At 32.0% G+C, this 18,807-nt stretch overlaps 1 protein-coding gene across 1 annotated transcript; it reads right to left on the reverse strand.

Annotated features, from left to right (window-relative positions):
* Positions 1 to 769: 769 nt before the first annotated feature.
* On the reverse strand, positions 770 to 17,170 carry LOC127714080 (lysosome membrane protein 2-like). Its single transcript, XM_052220028.1, has 12 exons — positions 16,961 to 17,170; positions 16,354 to 16,495; positions 15,194 to 15,403; positions 13,154 to 13,236; positions 12,642 to 12,691; positions 10,760 to 10,829; positions 9,801 to 9,973; positions 8,147 to 8,262; positions 5,147 to 5,220; positions 4,258 to 4,312; positions 2,583 to 2,741; positions 770 to 1,624 (listed from the first exon to the last, which is right to left on the reverse strand). The coding sequence occupies exons 1-12, from the start codon at positions 17,143 to 17,145 to the stop codon at positions 1,475 to 1,477; spliced, it is 1,467 nt and encodes a 488-aa protein (XP_052075988.1). The 5' UTR covers positions 17,146 to 17,170; the 3' UTR covers positions 770 to 1,474.
* Positions 17,171 to 18,807: the final 1,637 nt, after the last annotated feature.

Genomic DNA, 18,807 nt, shown 5'->3' on the forward strand with positions numbered 1-18,807 from the left:
TTGGTATGCAGTTGTATAAGCATTGGCATATCTCATTTCCATGGCGATTATTTGGTTCCGCCCCCTCAGTCATGGTCTATTGACTTTAAAGCTATTGCTTAGTTTTCATGTATTAGTTTGTGATTAGGTCGGTTTATGGGGAACCACTAGTGGTAGGTCAATGATATTTGGTATGCAGTTGTATTAGCATTGGTACATCTCATTACAATGGAGATTATTTGACCCTGCCCCCTCAGTTATGTTTATTGAATTTGAAATTTTGCTTAGTTTACATGTATTAGTTTGTGTTCAGGTTTGTTTAAAGGGAACTACTTATGATAAGCCAATGGTATTTGGTATGCAATTGTATTAGCATTGGCACATCTCATTTCCATGGAGATTGTTTGGGCATGTACCTTCAGTCATGATTCATTGACTTTGAATATTTGCAAAACTTACATGTAAAAGTGTTGCTATTTTAATTTCAACATTTACATTATCGAAATAACCAAAAAGTGAGACATAACTCTGTGATAACAGTTTATTGTCATAGTGTTGTCTTTCCTTGCCCCCTCTATGCCCCTCCTTAATTAGCCACTGAGTATGCATAGAAAATGAGGAGCTCCCTTGCCACCTTCATTACTAACCAAAGACAGACATGCAGACATTATAGAAATGACCAGACATAGATTCAAAAACACAGTCTTAGTAGATATCAGCTAGTATATATATAAAAGTAAATGTTGACAATCTACATCTATCCCTCGACAAAAGGGGTTCTCCCTAATCAATGAAAGAAATAATAGTATTGAGTAATGGGTAGGACAATAATATTTTGCATTCCTTATGTAAAAGATGAAACTGAATTTTGTCAGGCTAAAATGAAAATAAAACAATCAATTCAGAGTTCTATTTTTAATTTGTAAAATGAAAATAAGATAACAGAGATTTTTAGTATAAGAGAATGAGTGCCCAAAAGTTGAGCATCTGAATTTACATACAAGATATATTTTCATGCGGTATTTTGCTTATGAGAAAAATACAAAATGTATCGACTTTTCACTTCTTACAAAAGAAGCTTATAATACATCCACGAGTAATTAAATATAGATTAATACTAGTGCTGTGGATTCATTTATTTTCTTGGGTACCAATTTTCGTGGATTGAGGAAAATTGGCATTTAAGTGGATATTTGATTTTGTGGTCTTGCCAAAGTCTGCATATAACCTTATAGAAAATTTGTAATTCTTGGAACACTTAATTTCGTGGTTCATCTGTATCCACGAAATCCACGGAAATTGGTATTCAACGAATAATGATGAATCCTCAGTATATGATATATGCTGATGTTATCAATACTTGTGTATATATTTGTATTTTATAGATGACATGATAAACAGAACAAGTCCAATAAGCATTAACTAATTACTACTGTCTGATTGAGGAGTAATTAGTTTCACAATTTTCACATACTTTATTTTGATTGAAAACTGACTATTTATCATTATCTTCATCCTTAAACATCACTTTTGGTTTTTGTCCTTTTCTTTTTGAATTGGAGGATATTTTTTTATCTGGATTGATCAGCTTTGAGTTCTCATTATTGTCTTCTCCATGCAAGTCACTTGTAAAAGAACCTTTTATCTTTTTGAATTAGAAGGAAACAAAGAATTAATGCTAGCAAACTGTGCATATAATAATGGTCAACTGGTAGTAAAATTATTATATTTACTTGCAAAAATGAAGTTCTGAATTAAAAACTTGTAAAATACATGTTGTCATGTACAAAACATGTATATTGTATCTGGTTGTCCCGTGGTAACATCTCACCTCGAGTGTGGGAGTAAGGGGGTTCAAACCTTGGGCAGGTCAAACTAAAGACTTGATGAGTTGTTTATAAGATGATATTTTTTTTTAGTTTTATATGTCCAGCAGTGTTTTTGCTTTTTTTACATTTTAAAACTATTTATGATTAGTTAACTTTTTTTCTGAAATATTGTATAAATGCCTTGTTTTTCTCTGTTATAGTGATCATGAATTCATTGATTGTTGTTTACTTTACATGCAAATAATTCTTAAATATTTTAAAAAGAAAGTGTACTTGGTCAGTAGATGCTATTACTTTTCATAAAATAACAGTGTGTTATCAACTAAATCATTTTTCTTGAGTAATGATATTTAGTTGGTATTAATGATAATTAGAAATCTCAAACATATCAAAATATGGACTTTCTAATAAAGGAAAGGCAGTGCTACAAGTGTTCATTTCTATAAAAAAAAGGAAATTGGGTTTTGCTGTTCTAGATGCTATAGCCTGTATTGGAAGGATCTTCATATAACTTTCAGCATCTAGAACAGAAGAACAATTTTTCATTTTTTAAATAAGAACACTTATATCACGACCTTTCCTTTATCTATAAAGTCTTTGTCTTGCTATAGTATGGCAGTGACGAAAGTTTCACAGTGTAGATTAACAATAAAAGAGATGATCTCTTAATAAATCATCTTCTAATACAACATGTATTAGTCATTGTTTTCCTCACACTTGAAGACAGTTTGCTTAATGCCCAAGCCCGACTTTGAATTTATTCAAGGTACTTACATTATTGAAAAGACATTTTTTGAAAGAAAATAAAACCACACAGCCAGATAGCAAACAACCAGTTATAATGCAGGCATATTCTAATCCCTCAGCCAACTTTAACGGATGCAGTATTTCACTCTTAAACTTCTTGGCACTTTTGTCATCCAAACCAGCACTCTATAACAAGAAATGTATTTTCTTTTGGCATTTTATTTTTAAAAAATATGTTTGCTAGTATGCATGGAGGCAAGCACTCTCTAATGGGAAAAATATTTTCTTTTGGCATTTTATTTAAAATAACTATGTTTGCTAGAATTCATGGAGGCAAATAAAGACATACTTCAAAGGCAAAACTCATGCCTTTAATTCTTTTATTGACAAATCATATTGATTTGGAATGGCAACATTGGTCGTTTGCAAATGAAAGAAGATATATATTGTATGGGTATGTGCTTATTGGGTTTTATTTATATCTATTCCAAATAAGGTATTTTTCGTAAGTTTTTCTTTCTGAAGTGGGATTTGTAATGACTATAACAGAAATAGTAACACATAGATGTGTTAAAAGACCATTTTATCGAACAGGAAAAGTTTAATCGGATTATTGTATGTGGTAGTTTAGTATAAGGAGTATAGAAATCGTAACTATAAACGGATATTATTTTACCTTGAAAGGATTGTAGCTTATCTAGGAATTTTTAGAACTCTGTTGATGCTCATCACATCAGCATATGACGTTGAGATGACGATTTTCTGTTAAAATTTGTTGTTGGTTAGTTAACTTATCGACATTTACAAAAAACAATCAAAATGTCTGGCAACCCTATGTCAAAAGAGAGGCTAAAGATACCAAAGTGACATATGGCAAAAAAAAAAGAAAAGGACCAAAAGACAAATAACAGTATACAAAACACAACATAGAAAACTAGACTGAGCAACACAAACCCCACCAGAAACCGGGGGTGATCTCAGGTGCGTCAGAAGGGTAAGCAGATCCTGCTCCACATGTGGCACCCGTCATGTTGCTCATGTTAGAACAAATCCGGTAATAAGTCTTACTCGGTAGTTCAAGTAGAAAGGTAGGAAAAGAGTACAGGATGGTTGTTAGGACAATTGGAACAAATCCGTCGTCATCTGTGAAACAGATATTCCATAACGATCAACCAACTCGTGATGGCGTCCATTAAATTTCCGAAGGGATGTTTTCAACTTCTCACCTTGGAACTCTTGGTTTAATTGCTTCCTTATGAGGAGCAACCCTCTATCAAGGAAATCATGATAAAAAAGCAAGCCCTAGAATATCGTTTCAACTGGGAAGTATATACTTCATATGCAGGCGCTGCTGGAATGCTGCTAAATATAAATGGAAAGGTCACAGTTGGAAACTTGTGTTTTCATATGTATTACTTATGCACCTCAAGTATAAACATTTTAAATTGAAGATATCTTTTTTTTCTCAAATTGAATGAAGTATCTTCTCTCTAATCAGCTGGAATAGGAATTGCAGTTTTGTTTTCTTTCTACAGATCACATAAATAAAGTAAACAGAAAATAAAACCATGGTCATAAGAACATAAAAGGGGACTACAATCTCTGCCTTTTTTAAAACTACATCTAAATATATATCAAGACATGTTTTAATGTTTTAATGTGCATATGTATTTATGTATAAAATGGTTAGAGATATACAAACCTCATTTACCCAGGCCATAGGCAGATACAGACCACCTGTAAAATGTGCAGAGTCTCTGAAAAGTAGAAAAAATAATTGAACAAAAAACATGTTTTCAGTGAGGTTTCCATTTTACACAAAATTAATTATACATCAGGTTTGTACCTGTCAAAAATTGTATATGAACAAAATACTCAACAATACCAGGCTTACAGTTTTGTACGCCTAACGCGCGTTTCGTCTACAAAAATCTCATCAGTGACACCCGAATAAAAAAAAACAGTAAAAGGGCCAAACAAAGTACGAATTTGAAGAGCATTCATGGCCAACCATTCAGAAAGGTTTTGCCAAATACAGCTAAGGTGTATTTACATCGGATACAAATTATAGCGTGTTTTTATTAACAAATATATGGAAAATTAAATATTGTTTAAAGAAAAGTTTGGTTCTGAAAATTAAAACCGCTTCTTTTCTCTTTTTGACTGCGAAATTAAGTGAAAATGTAAAAAGTTAAAGAAGTACCGAGTACTCATGACTCATGCAAATGCGTTTGGGTGTTTATTATTGTCGTCATTGAACCGGTCTTATAAATATCATGTCCATATTTCACAGTGAATAAGTATAAACGGAAAAAGGAAAGTACATTTAAATATAAGTATAGAAGTGCATAAATAATCTGAACCGAGAGCATAATCAAGGAAGAGACACATGTTTCATGGGAATGTTCTAGGAATGTTCTAACCATGAATTGACTCCATTCCGTTTCTGACCCATGATTTATCACGTAACTAGTTATAAGCGGTGGTACTAAATAGAGGTGCTCGAATCTGGAGTCCAAAAATTGAAGACCACTCAGGGATATTTTGTTGATGTGTCGGTTGCTGTCGTAATGCTTATGTTATTATCATACCTGATATTCGTAACATTTTGTAAATATATGTTAATCTGTAGTCTTTTATTTATATTCATTACGATACCCGTCATCTAAAATACAGAAACAAATTTCCCATCATTAAAAATCTATCCAAGGATAGTAAAAATTATTTTAGAATCTTTCAAGATTGATAATAACCAATAGAAAGTTTGACAACATTTTCAGTGAGTGTTCATAAATAAGAGGCAACAGCAACTGTAGTTTACCGATGTTCAAAAATTTATTTTGAATGCACGAACTTTAAACGGAACAATTAAGAGTGAGTGCGTCAACAGGGTAAGTATCTCCTGCTATGCATGCATAACTAGTCATGAGAATCAAGCTAAAACGGTCAGGGTAAGGAACAGGACACAATCGGTAAATTTAGACAGCTATACCGGTTTGTCTTTCGTGGTATCAGTTACCGCGAAAACATGTCTCTGGTGATTTTTGGCTGACCGATCGACGAAACTAGACCATGTTTTCTTGGTGTGTATTTGATTATTCTTTTTATTTTGGTGCCATACAGGTATAAACAATGTGAGGAAAGATCGCAACTATAGTAAGTGTGATATGTAAATCAGTATATTCAAATATATTCTTAATTCTGAATAATCTTTTTCCAATTCCATATCAAGTCTGAAATATGTTCATTTTTTCAGTTTCGATTTTTCAGGCAAACCTTGAAATCAACCATTTTGTCACCAAGCCTTATTTAATATGTAACTTGTTGTGGACGAATAACTAATTGTACTTAAAAAGCAAGAAGTTACTAAGGGTGATATAACATAAGTTTAAGAAAGACCGAAAACCTCATGACCAAACAAGAAAATGACGAAAAGTCAACAGTATAACACCAAAACCACTAAAAATCATGGTTGAACTCATGCTCCGGAAAGGAGACAAGTTCCTGTACTACTCACGGTCGTTGCATATGTCAACATGTTTTATAGAATGAAACAGTTATAAAAAATTGAAAACAACACATTTAATAATTTCATGCGTCCGAAGCGCTTTTCTGGATTTACCTTCATCAGGAACGCTCAATGCCAAACACTTGAAATCCGAGGGATGCATAAGTACCGAAACAGTTGAAGAGTAGTGTTCTTGGTCTTTAGTTTTCTTTGTTGTGGTTTGTGTACAGTTGTTTGTCTTTTGGCCTCTTTTCTTTTTATGTTTTGACATTGTCAATTATTTTCGACTTATGAGTTTTAATGTCCCTTTGGTATCTTTCGCCTCTTTTTTTACTCACATCTTGCTATTTAATTCGTCAAGTTAATAATTTTATTTTTTGTCTCTTTGAAAACAACAACAGATATATATGTACATTGCAATCCAATTCCATGTTTTTGCCATGACATCTAATACCCAAAATTAAAAAGGCGGAAGATACCAAGGGAACATTCAAAACTCATATGTTATAGAAAAACTGACAACGCCATGGCAAAAAATTAAAATCTACGAAAAGCGAGACAAACACGTCCACAAAGCAATAAATAGAAAACCAAAGACTAAACAAAACGAATCCCACCAAAAACAAGAGGAACATAGATTAACCCGGAAAGGTAAGCAGTTTCAGCTCCTCACGTGGCACCCGTCGTGTTGCTCATGTAAGAACAGATCCGGTGTCTCATTTGGTGACGTCACAATCGAAGAAAATTTGACTGGGTTGTGGTTACCACAGTTGGAACATATCTGTCGTATATATGTGACACAGATATTCCATAAAGGTCATCCAACTCATGATGACATCCATGAAACTTCCGAAGGGATGACCTCAACTTTACCACTGGGAACCCTTGGTTCAATACTTTCCTTGGTATCAATACAATCATATAGGAAACGCAAGAACTTTAATATCGTACCAACTTGGAGATATAAACTCCATATGCAGGCGCTGCTGGAATGTTGCTACATAGAAATGGAAAGTGACCAATTGAGAAGCTGAAATCATTAGTTTTGTTGTAAATTTTTGTTCTAAGCCCTCCCTCATTTTAATTTCGAGATGTAAGTCAACATTTGAGGCTAACTTAACTGTGTCTGTGTTATCCTTTATTTCAAATTCGATGGGATAGATGCGTTCAACATAGTCACCAAACTTAAAGTAAAAGGATATATAATGCTGGTCTCTTTTCATTTTGCTCATATGAATAAAGGATACATGAACAAGAAAAGGAAAACAACTGCCAATTATTCGCGTTTGTTGAAAAACACGTGTAACAAATATGTTGTAAATAAAAGAAAAGCAAGCATCTTGATGATGTCAGTTCCAGAGAATTTTTGAGTTTGAATCGGAGTGGTTTTTTTTTACAAAGTATGATTATCCCTTCCTAAAACACGATATTTGTATCTATGTTGGCCATTCTCTTTTATTAAACAAAGTTGGAATAGTTCTTTCAATCTGTTTGTAAGTATAGAACGCGGTATACTAGTGTAGAAGTTAGAAAAATCAACGTTTTAATATAATTGCTAGAGGTAAGAGACTTATATTGTATTCACTCTAAAAAAAAATCGAATATTTTGCATCCACATCTGATTCACGCAGCCCTAGAGTATGCAATTTCACAATAACTCTGAAACCCGGCTTTGCTTGCTGATAAAATTGATGATATAGTTTTGAAAGAGGTTTCGTTGAGCACTTGGATGACCCATCAATTATATAACTAACACATAATTATATAAGGACACACATGTAATTTAGGTAACCAGTACAGTGAAGGAAGATCAAGTTCTTCATCTTTGGTTGAAATTCAAAAAGAACATAGAACAAACCCATGATTGTTCATGATATCCTCTTTGGTACGTGTTGTGGGCTTAACTGTAGAGATTCCGAGTGAATTGTAAATACTTAATGCAGTTATCAGGCAGTTTATTTAATGTTATTTACACAAAAAATGTTATTTTTCGAGGCTATATCTACGGACAAAAACGTTTGGTTGTTTGAAGATAGATGTGGCATGAGAGTTTATAGACCTATTCACTTTAGCATTAGTTTACCGGTTCTACATCTAGAATTGTTTGATGTATTATTGGTGTAGGATGAAGACCAACCACACTGTTTATAATATCAGGATCTCCAGCGTAGAAATGTGGCTGCGACATATAAATAGGTGCTGAAAAAAATGAAAAGTCTGAATCAAACGATTTGTATACAGATCGCTGAATTGAGAAAAAAATCATTTGAATATCATATATAAATCCTTGTTTATATTTTTTCTATTTTATGACTAGCTCTAAACAGCACATCTGAAGTTTGAGATGAGGGTAGACAAATTTTGAAGGATGAACAACACTGTCGTTAGTTTATGTAATGCTACAAAGGTGAGGGAAATAAATTAAATAAAAGAACAGAACAGAGTTTCAATGTCCCCCGCGTTGCACATATTTTATCTCTCCAAGGTACAAGGGCAATAACTAAAAAGCACTTTTTTGTTGTAATATTTCCAAAAGGCATAACTCGTTAAAAATATTTGATCAAAACTTATATTTTCGAAAATTTAAAGACATTGCTGATATAAACCTATGATATAAGTTTCATAAAATTCTGACAAGAATTGAACGCATGAGAGCGCTAACAATACAATTTTCCATATAATCAATATTTCCATGGCGCATAACTCTTTATGAATAATTGATCAGCACTGAATTTTGTCAAAGACATTGATGATATAAACCTATAATATAAATTTCCTAAAAATTGTACATCCTGGAGCGCTCATAAGGCAATTTTCCATATAATTGATATTTTCAAGGGGCATAACTATTTTAAAAATCATTGATCGGCACTGATTTTACAACTTTACAAGACATTGCTAATATAAACCTTTCATTTAAGTTTTATAAAAATCTAGCAAGATGTGTACCCGTGAGAGCGCTAACGAGGCCATTTTCCATAAATTTAATATTTCCAAAGTTCATAACTCCTTTAAAAAATAGTCGATCGTCCACAATTAAAGAACTTGTCCGAGATATTGCTGATATTAACCTACAGTATACGATTTTTTTTTTAAATCTGGCAAGAATTTTACCTGTGCCGTGAGAGCGCTAACAAGGAGATTTTCTATAAATTTAATATTTCACAGGGGCAAAACTCTTTTAAAAAAGTCGATCGTCCACCATTATAGATCTTGTCCGAGATATTGCTAATATTAACCTATAGTATAAATTTTATAAAATTCTGGCAAGAATTGTACCTGTGAGGGCACTAACAAGAACAGACGGACGGACGTACCCCTGGTATTTCTATGTCCCCCTGCAAAACAGGTGCGAGGGGGATAAAAAGGTATTCGATACGTCGAATGAATATTCTGGATGGAAAAAATGACAACTTCGAGAAGAAGAATTTTACAGAAATGCTAATAACAATAAGATGTATAATCAAATTGCTAAACATTTTAAAACTCCAAATACAATTGTGCGAACATGTTTTGAGAATTCATTTAGCCAGATTTCATAATTGTATCAGGTCAAATGATTCCAGCATTTTACGTATCAAAAATAGTATCTGAATATAGTCAAGACGAATATATACTATATAGTAAAATGAACGGATATCGAACCATTCAAGCTTCAATTAACATGTGCATATGTTATCCCGTTTTATAAAAAGCGTGAGAATTTCTTTTTATAAACGCAAGGCTGAACAACAAACCATTTTGTTTGAACAAGCTTATGTTCTGCAATCCTGCTGGTGTGCATTGACCGTAAGGAGTACAAAATCCAGCATTCTCGTCAGTTACAGCGAACAGTTTATCTGGTATAACATAGCTGTATAAATTTATGTTCTTTATTTGCTTCTCGCCTAAATATTCCAAGTAGAATGATCTGAAAATAAACGAAAAAATTATTTCTAGCCTAATTAAGAAGTTGAAGTAGATTGATCTGAACACCAACGAAAAGTCAAAACTTATTAGTGTTGTAAGGTGAACATTCTTAAAATCCCATTCAAGCCCATGTCACGATTTTTTTATAACATGTACTCAGATATTCAAGTTACAAAAAGATGTGTTTGTGTATAACAATAATTGCCAAGAAAACAATTTCATCAAAATTACATAAATTGCAGATAGTAGTGCATAGCGTATAAATCTATGTGTTCCATCTAAAAATGTGGACAAAGGAATATGGCTCAAAACAAAATATTGCCTAAATAGATATTGGTCTGCTAAATAAAATCCAATTTTTAGTTAACTTAACAATGGAAAATGAAAGCAACCTTTCCCTTCAAGCAATTTGAAAGTTAATTGATAAAATTAAACATTAATTCGAATATAATATTTCATTGAATCAAAATTTATTGTGCATTAATTTATGCTGAGTGATACATATAGATAAGTTACAAAACCGAAGGCAAAGAAACAGTCACGGCTTTTATAGATGTCTGTAATTCCAAAGCCACACTGATGAAATATGCATACTTCGCTGCAAAATCAAGATATATTCCCTAGCACCAGTTTGAGGAGAATTCTTTGTAAATGAAAATATCACTTTATTAATTTCGTGCGTCTGGATTGACCTTATTTTTCTTAGTTTCTTGTAAGATATCGATGAAGTTTCACCTGTGCATCGAAGAACACAGGTTTCGGGTAAAATACATAGTTGTGTACTCACCTGTACAAATCTGATGCAAAAACATATAATGTGTCTTTAGTCTTAACATCTGGATGGAAAAATCTACCTTCTAAAAAAAACAAACCATGAACATATGATTACTACTTGACCTGTTTTAATATACGCTTTATTGACAAATGTTTATATGTGCTCTAAGCACTTTTGCATTATAAATATGCTGTTGTTCCAGCTGAGAAAGCATATGACAATATTGTTTTCATATGCACATATCACTATTTTGACTTAGTCGTATTCATATAAAAACTTAAAATCTTCAATTCATCTGGTTATCCAATAAATACTCACACGTGCTTTTAATACTAAATCATATATCTGTATTTTGCGCCAGTGGCATAATTATCAGAAGAAAAGGAAGTCGAACTTTATTCCTTTTATTGGTTATATCAGTAACACAATCTCAATATAAAAAACGCTGCACAGGGGGGGGGGGGGGGGGGGGGGGTACATCCTGTTCTTAGATTTTAACTACTGTGAAAGAAGGCCAAACTAGTGTGAAGACACCTTCTCAACCAACAGTGTTAATCAAATGTAAATTCTTGCATGAAATAAAGTTTACTCAAATGTCTTCAATCACAGTCAGTAAAATTTTGCATAAGTCTAAAAAGTCCACTATGATACAGAAAGTACGATAATTATAATTCCTTATTCGAATGTGTAAAGTATTTACAACACAAATGTATTGGAGTTATCATTGAAATGATATGGTCATATTTATAAATTGACTGTTTACAAAACTTTGAACTTTCGAAATACTAAGGATTTTCTACTGAGTTATAGATTTCTGTTTATGCTTTTCTATGATGAGGGCCTCAGGGAAGATGAGTTATATAGCTAACAGTGTAACTGTCTTAAAATGAAGTATTGTTGTAGTTATTACCTTAGCTGTATTTGGAAAAACCTTTTGTAATATTGGGTCCTCAATGCTCTTAAACTTCGCGCTTTATTTGGGCTTTTTAAGTCTTTTTTCCAAGAGTCACTGGTGATTCTTTTGTAGACGAAACGGGCGTCTGGCGTACACAATTTTAAGCCTGGTATCTATGATGAGTTTATTGAAAGATTGTCTACAACTTCTTATTACACAGAAGGGTGTTTTTACTGACAATCGAAAAATTCCGTTTCTTGTAGAAAATAAAATATAACATGTTTTGCAAATTCAATGAAAAATACAGAATTTTTTTTTATCAAAATGGTGCACTTTCTGATCATCAACATATTTGCCGATTTTAGCATGTTTCTTGTTGAATAATTTCAAAACAGACAATATATGTCCTGATGGGTACTCTGTTAGTGGTCTTTGTCTTGTATTCACATGATGTATAAGTTATGAAAAAAAAATTCTTACAGACGGGAAAATATTATATCTTGAAACATCATATAATTATGCCGAGAATACTGCCTTGCCAAGAAGGTCTGCCTTATTTATTTTTGTTTTACTGAAATTTTCACTGATGGGCAATTAGCTAAAGTATTGGATTAATGACAAACGCTATGGTTACCGCTAATTTCTATTTTGAATAGCAAAATACCACCCTCACCATTCGATGTAAGTATCTCATGCCAGAGCTCATAATAGCGATTTCACTAGCAAATAAATACCCTTCCATGATCTAGCTATAGTTAACTGTATGCTGTTTTGTAGATTATCTTTTTATTTCATCTTTTTTTTTGCCAGGATGTTAAAACCACTTGTCTTATTATCTTCGCAGCGTAAAAGATCAAGAAATGAAAAATAAAAATTTATTTTTGATTATGCGGCCAGATATTCGTCTGAACGTGTCAGTAATCGTTTATTTATTGTAACTTCTCTAAGTATTTTAATTTTCGGTAAAAAAATCCGTTCATTTTTTAATTGACTTTATACCTGTTCCGTTTATCATGCGACATGTTTTTGTTGTCCAATGTGGAAGCTCCCTGAAATAAAAACAAATGAATATTAAAAGTCGCTATTAATTATATAACTGCATAGCAATTCATTTCTTTGGAAAAAGTTTTAAGGTTAAATAATAACATATTACCATGTAACAATTAGAATAAAATATTTCCTCTGCTTCTTCAATTTTTTTTACGGAACGTGTAAAAGCGAACAAAAAAACTGATTAAAAACCTGCATCAGCTTATATATTTTTTTTTCTTGTATAAAAATATTAGGACGCCACCATGTTCATGGCCTTTATATATATATATATATAAGCATGATTATACGTTTCGCAATGAAACTGTAAACATGAAGAGCCTGCAGACACTACAAAATTTAAAACAAATATGCGGTTAGTACTGTCGAATTCAATATTTGATTTTTTTCATTTTAAATTTTCTTAATGAATCCTCAACCCCTATTGTACGTAATAATTGGATTATCTTTTCTTGACATACTTTAACCCATTCCAGCGACTTATCTGTCCCAATTTTGACCTTTCTGTAAAAACTGTGTAAATACCATCATCTGTATTATTTTTCTGGAAATCATGAAAAAATACGTTAATGGCCAAGGTGGGTTCTCAATATGGTTTTTTAATATATTTTGCATGCAACCAGAACAACTATAGCTGCATTTGAATATCGAAAACTAACATTAAATCCATTATACAATACAATACAATACAATATGTGTTTATTCCAAGTTAAGGTCCCTCAGTGGGTAATGCCAAAGATACAATCATAATTCAGTTATACAAACAATACAGTACAAGAATACAATGTATAATACATGTGTGGTAATGACAAAACAATATAAGAAGATTTTAAATGTTGAGTTCACTGCAATAAAGATGTTTGCGGCAGTGTGACCCAAGGGGAGACAACCATTTTGGTAAATTGGTTGCTTAGCTGGAGGAGACACCAGGGGACAGTGCTTTTAAGAATCATATGCATATGAATCTCCCCGTGTCGAAACCAGCAAAGCCACCAAGAAGTAATACATAAAAAGATAGGGTCATATATATGATTGCTTAACTGGAGGAGGCACCAGGGGCGGTGCTGAAGAATCGTTTGAATATGATTCTCCCTGTGCCAAAACCAGTCAAGTAAGCAGTTAAAAAAAAAGGATATGAAATATGAGTTTAACAAACTTGTCTGAATGATTAAAGCATTAAACTATTTACAGTGAGTACGAATAAAGTTACTCAAATGTCTTAATACTGATATGTGTCCTCACGGGCCATTAACCAAAAGAACTTTTCTGGAGGATTCATGTTAGCAAAATTACTGAGATATAGTTTTAAACAAATTTTGTCGCTCCTCGCTAAATTTGGTGCAATGAAGGAGAAAGTGTATCTCATCCTCTACCTCATCCGAGTCATACTGTCCGCAAAGTCTTAGGTGTGGAGGGATACCCTGGTATCTGCCAGTTTCTATTTGCAAACGATGTGCTGAAATTCTTAGTTTCGTTAGATTCCTTCTATGATAAAAATTATTGACACGAGATAAATAATTTTCAAACCCAAAATTTACCTTAAAGGTTGAGTAAGTACGAAGTTTTCCTACTGAATGTTTTTTTATTTGATTTTCCCATAGTTTCAAAAAACATCTTTTACATGGCTTTTTAGTTTGCTTCTTGAGATTTTCTTTCTCTCAATCCCTGTAATATTTATAAAATTTGGTAGTATACGTTGAAGAGATCCATACCAAGATGACTTCCCTTGGTTATATAATTTTTTGCTTTGTTCATAAGCATTTTGAAACAAGGGAAATTTATCTAGATGTTCAAGTCGGTTCCAATATAAGAGAATATTTTTTATAATATCATAGTAAAGTGGAAAACGACCAAGTTCTGTCAATACAGCAAAGTTAGTGGTCCATCAATAAATTTACAAAACTTTACATGTAGTTTTTCACTGATAAGATGTGGATATATTTTGTCTGGAGATATGATGCTGTTTCTGAACCTTGCTGTATTTGAGTTAAAAGTGTCCCATCAAATATGATTGTGTGATCAAATACACTAGTGTATGCTAGTTTTTTTAATTTTGGATTTTGCCAGTCTTTCTGAAGTTTATGATATGCTTTTAAGCTTTTCTTGTAAAGTTCATTCTGAGCAAAGGAAAAGGAGTCCGAGGCACTAATTAAGGTGTACACCTAAGTATTTGCAGTGTTAATTTGTACACATTTAAGTTCGTGTACTTTATCATTAAATTTATGACGTATGCCCACCTTATTGAAGATTCAGATTTTGGTTTTTGATATGAGTATGATTCTATATTGATTTTTTTCTAGAGATTTCCACAAAAAGAGAAAGTAATTTGCGATACTTTAAAAATATAAAAGGTACAATGCAATTTGTATTAGATTGTTTGAAAGAAAACTTGCTTTAGGATGATTGGCTGCTCGACTATATATATGATACGTTTTTTTCTTCTGAATGATAGATCAATAATAATTCTAGTTTGACCGATTTCAGCACTTTGGTATACCTACTCCGTAAAATAGTCCAATTTTGTTGTCAATGGTTTTATTGTATTTTTGTAGTATAGAATTTACTCTTCTTAAAAGGGGGTCTTCATATCCCCATAACAACTGGGAGACTGTGTATTTAGTGAGTAGCTTGCTGTCGTCTGTTGCATCCAAAATGATTTCTGCTAACTCTTTAACATAACTGTATTCTCGTTTAATGATGTCTGCGAGTGTCTAAAAAAAATAATTTATATTACAAAAAAAGAAGCTATTATACAAAAAGTAATGTATATATGATGATAGAACTATCTGCTCAAAACAAATGTTGACATCATATTTTTGTGATGACTTCTTCCTAATAACCTAATACTATGGAAATCAAGCAAAAGAACAGAATGTTTGTTGTTTTGTTCTCTTTTGGTGATTCGTCCTCATGGTAAATGTACACAAACGAGTTTCCAATGTCTATTTATTGACCAATTGACCTATGTTTTATTTTCAATCGAACCGTATGTAATCGACCTCTCCATCGATTACGAAAAATGGCCAATCTTAATCGGGAAAAAGTTGCCAAACATTAAAACTCACACGCTGATCTATAATTTATATGAATTTTCAATTGCATTTTTAAACGCGGTAAAAGTAACCTCTATCAATAAGCAATTCCACGAGAACACTAATATAAAATGAAGCTGTATCATAAAAGGTTAAGGAAGAACGGCAAATAATTTATCCTCCGAAATAACGAATTGAAAGTGCAGAATAGCACTACATTTATATAAAAATCAATGAAATTCAAAAAGACATTAAACAGATATTTAACGTTGATGTGCCGGTCTCAGGTTGAGAACCTCGTCACTTGCTTGTCTGCTGTTATCTCTCAATGCTGTTTTTTTTTTTGTCTTTTAAAGAATTTTGTGTTGTTGACAGCGTCTTTTAATTTCATTCGCAACTTTTATAAACAAGTGCTTTGGATATGGACGTTTGAACTCTAGAGATGTTTTTGTTTTTGTTTAAAGGGCTATTGATTGCTGTCTAATTAATATTTTGCACAGGTTTTATTAAATAAATATCAAAAGAATAAAACATTTGATTTATCAAAAAATAAGTGAAAGTAAATCTGAAATGCACAATAATTTGTCAGAACCTTTCCAAACGATAACACAATTATTATGTTTACATACCATCATCAGGACATTTGCAGATGTAATACTATCAGACTCGGGTCCCACAGAAGCTCCTTCATCGAATACATAATACTGTAGCTCTCTGTATGACACGGTTTTATTTGCATGATACGTGATGTTATATTTCTGTCTATATTCCCTGACAAAATATTTAAAGATATAAGGGTTATACTGATACAACATAGGACTTTGTTGTATATTGTCTTTGATTTATTTTTCAGTGTCTCAAGGCTTGTTATGTAACGTACTTAAATCGCAGTTTTTTCTTAGTTTGTTTCAATGTTACATTAATTCATCGACACGAATATCCAAAAGACGTCTAGAGTCTATTTTTTCCCGATTCTATCTTTATGATCCAATATATGCTCGAAGAGTACAACTGACAGTAATGATATGTAAATTTGTTTCTATTGTCCATTATTATATAACTAAAAGAATAGTTGTGTATATGCCCAGTCCATATCAATTGTAATCAGTGACCCACAGTATATTTATATAACTACGCCAAAAGTTAGGCTATGAGCATTCCCGAGGAAGATTAAAACCCAACGCAGCATATTTAGTAAAACAATTTGACTTCAATTCATAAAGAAAAATGTGATACCTATATGTGTAGGGGCCTCTCTCTGCAAGAAACGGTTTATCGCCTCTTTCTATTACTTCTTCAGGATTCTGAATATCAAACACCCAAACTTGAAAGTATGTTGCAACAGGATTTTCCACCCAATCATCGTATATTTTTGAACCCTTCTCGAGAGTCACTTCCTGTTTAAAAAATATAGTTTTCATAATAAACTGATATAACTTATTTCTGCTATCTCTAATAAAATTCGTTCGGTGATTTTGGAAGTCTTGGTATCAAATATAGCGATCTCCAGACAAATAATACAAATTTTTTGAAGCTGGTTTAACCCGTTTCGCTTAATAACATTTTCGTTCCAACATGGTACTGTATATTATGCTCAATCTTTAAAAAAGATGATTTTGACGCGTATGTTGTATATTTAGATGAAGATTTCACAAATATCTTATTGTTACGTGGAAAACTTTCGCGGATTTTAAATTTTGCCATTTTTAAAGTTTAACCTGTTCTCGAGGTTTTATTTCACATTTAAATTTTTCTTGTGCCTTACTAGCATTCTGATCATTCATACAGATCACATTTGCGAGGCAATTTTTTCGTAATTTTATTCTTAAATAAGCCCTTCTGCCATCAACTCCAATTCCCTAAATGACAAAAACATTAAAATTTTACAAAAGACAACTGTTGATAAGGTTGGAACAGGCACATAGACAGCTAGGTGGTTGGGGACTAAACTAGTTTTTTTAAATATCGATTAGAGGAAAACAACAGAAGGGTACATATTTTAAAAGAAAATTCATTAAAAATCAGTATTGGAAAAGCACTTAATTTTTTATACCGGTATAATGATGATCAAAAATGCAGGCCCTTAAAATTATAATTGCAAATGTAATAATACCGTATAAAGGAATCATAAAAGTTACTTAAAGTAGACTCAATTAAAGTCTTTAATAAAAGAAAATATGAAATCATGGCGTTCTGAACTCTAATACCCGTGGCTGTACTTACTTCGCAGTAAAAGTGTGAGCAACACGAAAACCAAATTCTAATAACAATTGGTCCTCATGTTAACAGTATTGCAATCTAATTAAAATTTTGATCTATTCAATATTGTATTGAAGTCTCATCTGTCAATAATATATATTATACAACATTACATTTAGTGTAACATATAGATATAGAGAGCTATTATTTACAGAATTATAAGAGACTTTAATGCTAAAACATAGAAATTCGTCTATTATAAAAAAAAAAATATTTATAAGTACATTATTTACAGTATAAAACATTGCTATGTCTATTAAAAATAAGATAACAGGCTTTGACACAGCTACGAATCATATTAATATCTGTAAATAAAGAATAAAAACACCAATTTCTGTTCATCATCAAAAGACATAAAATCACTATTAAAATGTTTGCTTCATCAAATAATTTTTTTCTAACATCTTGATATAATGGACACGATAAAATAACATAGGCTTCATCTTCTAGAATATTTTTACAATTATCACATACTCGCTCCTCTAAAAGTAATTTTTCAAATCTCCCCGTTTCGATTCTTAGTGTGGTGCCACTCCACATCGAAATTTGGCAGAAAAACTCCTTTGTAAAAATGGCATCTATCGTTACTTGTGTCGAAGCTCATATAAGTATAAAGAAATCTGAAATCTATATTTTAATTAGATTGACATTATTGTAATATCTATATTTATGCATGAAATATCCTCTCGTTTGATTAGATAAATTGTGTATTTGTAAATATACATATATATATGAAAAGATAGTTGTTTAGGTTTAAGAAATGAAAATATGTTTTAACTCTACCTTTTGTATCCTCTTTGGCAAAATTTCATGGTAAAGAATAT

This window comes from Mytilus californianus, unplaced genomic scaffold, assembly GCF_021869535.1.
Source record: "Mytilus californianus isolate M0D057914Y unplaced genomic scaffold, xbMytCali1.0.p SCAF_9, whole genome shotgun sequence".
Taxonomy (NCBI): domain Eukaryota; kingdom Metazoa; phylum Mollusca; class Bivalvia; order Mytilida; family Mytilidae; genus Mytilus; species Mytilus californianus.